General features: G+C 43.7%; 1 protein-coding gene across 1 annotated transcript; it reads right to left on the bottom strand.

Moving 5' to 3' along the window:
- Positions 1-2162: 2162 nt before the first annotated feature.
- Positions 2163-3892, bottom strand: LOC138877947 (uncharacterized). The gene is made up of 3 exons (XM_070157592.1): positions 3039-3892; positions 2378-2840; positions 2163-2276 (listed from the first exon to the last, which is right to left on the bottom strand). The coding sequence occupies exons 1-3, from the start codon at positions 3890-3892 to the stop codon at positions 2163-2165; spliced, it is 1431 nt and encodes a 476-aa protein (XP_070013693.1).
- Positions 3893-4199: the final 307 nt, after the last annotated feature.

Below are 4199 nucleotides of genomic sequence, written 5' to 3'. Positions count from 1 at the left end.
GTATCAGCCACCACATTGGCCTTTCCCGGATGATATAAGATGGTTATATCATAGTTTCTTTAATAGATCTAACCACCTTCTCTGCCTCAAATTTAGCTCATTCTGCTTGAACAAATACTGCAGACTCTTGTGATCCGTGAACACCTCACATAACATGCCATGTAGATAATGCCTCCCAATCTTCAACGCGTAAACAATGGCTGCTAACTCCAAATCATGAACTGGATAATTCTTCTCATGAACTTTTCAACTTCTGCGAAGCATAAGCAATGACCTTGCTATCCTGCATCATCACTGCACCAAGTCCAATACGAGATGCATCACAATAAACTGTATATGGCTCTAAACCTGTGGGCAAAACCAACACCGGCGTCGTAGTCAAAGCTGGCTTGAGCTTCTTAAAGCTTGCCTCACACTGGTCCGACCACCTAAACTAGGAACCCTTTTGGGTCAACCTGGTCATCGGGGCTCCAATAAATGAAAACCCCTCCACAAACTGACGGTAATAGCCTGCCAAACCCAAGAGACTCCGGATCTCTGTAGCTGATGCGGGTCTAAGCCAGTTCTTGACTACCTTTATCTTCTTCGGATCTACCTAAATACCCTTTGCTGATACAACATGACCCAAGAATGCAACTGAACTCAACCAGAACTCACATTTTGAAAACTTAGCATACAACTGACTATCTCCTAAAGTCTGAAGAAACACTCTCAGATATTGCTCATGCTCCTCTCGGCTGCGGGAATAGATAAAAATATCATCAATGAAGACTATCACGAACGAATCCAAGTAAGGCTTGAACACTTGGTTCAACAAATCCATAAAAGCAGCTGGGGCTTTTGTCAACCTAAATGACATCACCGAGAACTCATAATGTCCGTACCGAGTGCGGAAAGCTGTCTTAGGGACATCGGATGCCCTAATCCTCAACTGATGGTAGCCAGATCTCAAGTCAATCTTCAAAAATACATTTGCACCCTGAAGCTGATCAAACAAATCATTAATCCTCGGCAATGGATACTTGTTCTTGATTGTAACCTTGTTCAACTACTGGTAATCTATACACATTCTCATCGATCCATCCTTCTTCTTAAAGAACAACATCGGTGTACCCCAAGGAGAGACACTAGGTCTAATGAAGCCTTTATCAAGCAAGTCTTGCAACTTCTCTTTCAATTCTTTCAACTCAAGCGGGGCCATACGATACGGCGGAATAGAAATAGGCTGAGTGCCTGGAGCCTAATCAATGCAGAAGTCAATATCCCTATCGGGTGGCATACCCGACAGGTTTGAAGGAAATACCTCAGGAAACTCACGTACCAGAGGCACAGAATCCATAGAAGGAACCTCAGCACTAGAATCACAAGCATATGCCAAATAGGCCAAACACCCCTTCTCGACTATATGCCAAGCATTCATATATGAAATAACACTACGGGTAGAATGACCAGGAGTCCCTTTCCACTCTAAATGAGGAAACCCCGGCAAGGCTAAGGTCACAGTCTTGGCATGGCAGTCCAAGATAGCGTGGTAAGGTGATAACCAGTCCATCCCCAGTATGACATCAAAATCAACCATATTCAGTAGTAACAAATCTACTCAGGTCTCCAAACCCCCAATCACAAATATACAAGAACAATGAACACGATCTACCACAATAGAATCACCCATTGGTGTAGACACATATACAGGAGCACTCAAAGAATCTCTAGGCATGACAAGATACGGTGCAAAACAAGATGACACATAGGAGTATGTAGACCCTGGATCAAATAGAACTGAAACATCTCTACTACTAACCAGAATAGTACCTATAATAACTACATCGGAAGCCTCAGTCTCAAGCCTGGCTGGAAGAGCATAACATCGGGGCTGGGCCCCACCACTCTGAACTACATCTCTGGGATGGCCTCCTACTGGCTGGACTCCTCCTCTAGCAGCCTGAGATCTACCTCTAATACCTATAACCTCCACCTCTAGCACCCCTGCCTCCACCTCTAGCTGGTTGAGCGGGCGGTGGAACATTCAGTGCTTGAACCATGGTACAAGAACCCTGGTGTTGAGAACTGCTCGATGCTTGAGGGCAAAATCTAGCAATATGCCTCGTGTCGCCACAAGTAAAACAAGCCCTCAGTTGCTGGGGCTGACGATCCTGAAAACTCTAAAGTGGAGGTGCACTGATATGAGCTGGCAATGCACTATAGGACTGCTGATCAGAATACTGCATGTGAGAACCATGGCCACCTGGGGCACCGTCAGAAGTATGTAGTGCTAACTGAAAAGGCCTAGGAGGATAGCCTCTACCAAAAGAATCCCTGCCTCCAGATGAGGAACTACATTGGCTAACCAAGTGGTGTATCAAACCACTCGGATTACCACCGCTTTCAACTGTTTTGTGACCTCTTCTTTAATTTTGTCACTAATATCAGTTTTAAACTTTCTCTGCTTTTGTTGAACAGGGGGATAATCAGGGTAAGTTGGCAACTTATTAACCACCAAATCAACACTGAGTCCTGGCATGTCATCATATGACCAAGCAAACACATCTTTGAACTCAAACAAAAGTTGGACCAAAGCATCCCTAGTTCTTTTATTTGCATGAATTCTTATCATGGTCTCTTGGACTTCTTCTAAATTACCCAAATGTACTGGCTCAGTATCATTTAAGTTTGGCTTAGGTTTATTCTCAAATTGCTCCAATTCTCGATTTATTTCCCTAAAAGCCTCTTTTTCATAATAGTATGGCTCTTGGTTCATTGTTTCACAATTAGACAGCGTGTTTGGATCTGGGGATGAAGTTCGCAAGCATGTCATGTTATTTAAAGCCACATTATTAGAACTGAAAGAAGATATAAAGAAAAAATAACAAAAATTAGAAGGAATAAAGAAAGATGAACGATGAAATATTGATTTCATTTCATTGAATTTGAAGATAACACGGTTTACAATGGAAATTAAAATACAGAAAACTAAAGAAAATATCCGAGTTACACCCTCAATAACTCATGATGCAAAAAAAGTGGAAGGATAGGTCTACCAGGACTCCCGCCTGATTAGGAATGGCTTAGCCTTCCAATTCTGCAGTTTGCCATTAGGTCCCATATACAACACCTCAGTGGTGCTTGAGCCTTCCCCTGGTTGAACCATGTGGGCTTCATACAGTATCTTCCTCATGGCCCCACAGATCTCTTCAATCTTTTCGGCCGTAAAGGCCTCATCATTTTCTTCTTTATTGTATTTAGGCTTGACAAATGTTTTGTACAGATGCGGCACTGGCTGCAGCAAGACCCATCCATCATTTTTTCTACCATCCGCCCATTTTATATCAGCTGGTGTGGGTCTGAAGCCTACCCCAAAGAACTTTTCACTAGCAGGAAGGGTGATAGATTCAGCTATTCCTTGCAATGCTTTCCTGATCCCCTTACCCGATTTGAAGTCGCGCATGATCATTTCCTTAGCGACCATGATTGATGCATTTGAAAGAAAGGGTTTAGGGCAAGGTTTTCCTTCTTCGCACTGACCTACGACCATGATTTCAAGGGCCTGATAGACTATGTGCTCACTCCCCTCTCTTGCTTCAAGACATGGGACTGATGGGTCCAGATAAATTGATTGTTCATCTTCCCCGTGGACCACAATCTCTTGATCCTCATGCTCGAACTTCACCATCTGGTGAAGAGTAGAGGGTGCAGCCCCCACTGCATGAATCCACGGCCTCCCCAAAATAAAGCTGTAGGATGTGTCCATGTCCAAAACCTGGAAGGTTACTTCAAAGTCTACTGGGCCAATGGTGAGAATTAGATCAATCTCTCCAATTGTGTCCCTTTTGATACCATCGAAGGCACGTACACAGACATTGTTGGGTCGGATTCTTTCGGTACCGATTTCCATACGCTACAGAGTTGAGAGTGGGCAAATGTCTACCCCAGAGCCTCCGTACAACATAACCCTTTTCACATAGTACCCTTCACATTTGGCTGTCAGGTGTAGGGCTTTGTTATGTGCGGCCCCTTCTGGAGGCAAGTCATTTTTGCTGAAGGAGATCTGGTTGATTGCGAAAAATCTTTCTGCCATTCTCTCCAACTACTCTACAGAAAACTTAACAAGCACATATGCTTCGTTAAGGGTCTTGATCAATACCTTTTGATGTTCGGTGGAGTTCATCAACAGAGATAACAGGGAGACTTGTGCGGGAGAT

The sequence above is a fragment of the Nicotiana sylvestris genome, chromosome 9 (genome assembly GCF_000393655.2).
Source record: "Nicotiana sylvestris chromosome 9, ASM39365v2, whole genome shotgun sequence".
Taxonomy (NCBI): Eukaryota; Viridiplantae; Streptophyta; class Magnoliopsida; order Solanales; family Solanaceae; genus Nicotiana; species Nicotiana sylvestris.
This window is presented reverse-complemented; position numbering and strand designations above follow the sequence as displayed.

Coding starts and splice junctions, on each gene's coding strand:
- LOC138877947 (XM_070157592.1), bottom strand. CDS start 3,892: ATGGAAATCGGTACCGAAAGAATCCGACCCAACAATGTCTGTGTACGT. Junction 2,841..3,038: donor CTAATCAGGCGGGAGTCCTG/GTAGACCTATCC, acceptor ATCTTCTTTCAG/TTCTAATAATGTGGCTTTAA. Junction 2,277..2,377: donor CAAAACAGTTGAAAGCGGTG/GTAATCCGAGTG, acceptor AGGCCTTTTCAG/TTAGCACTACATACTTCTGA.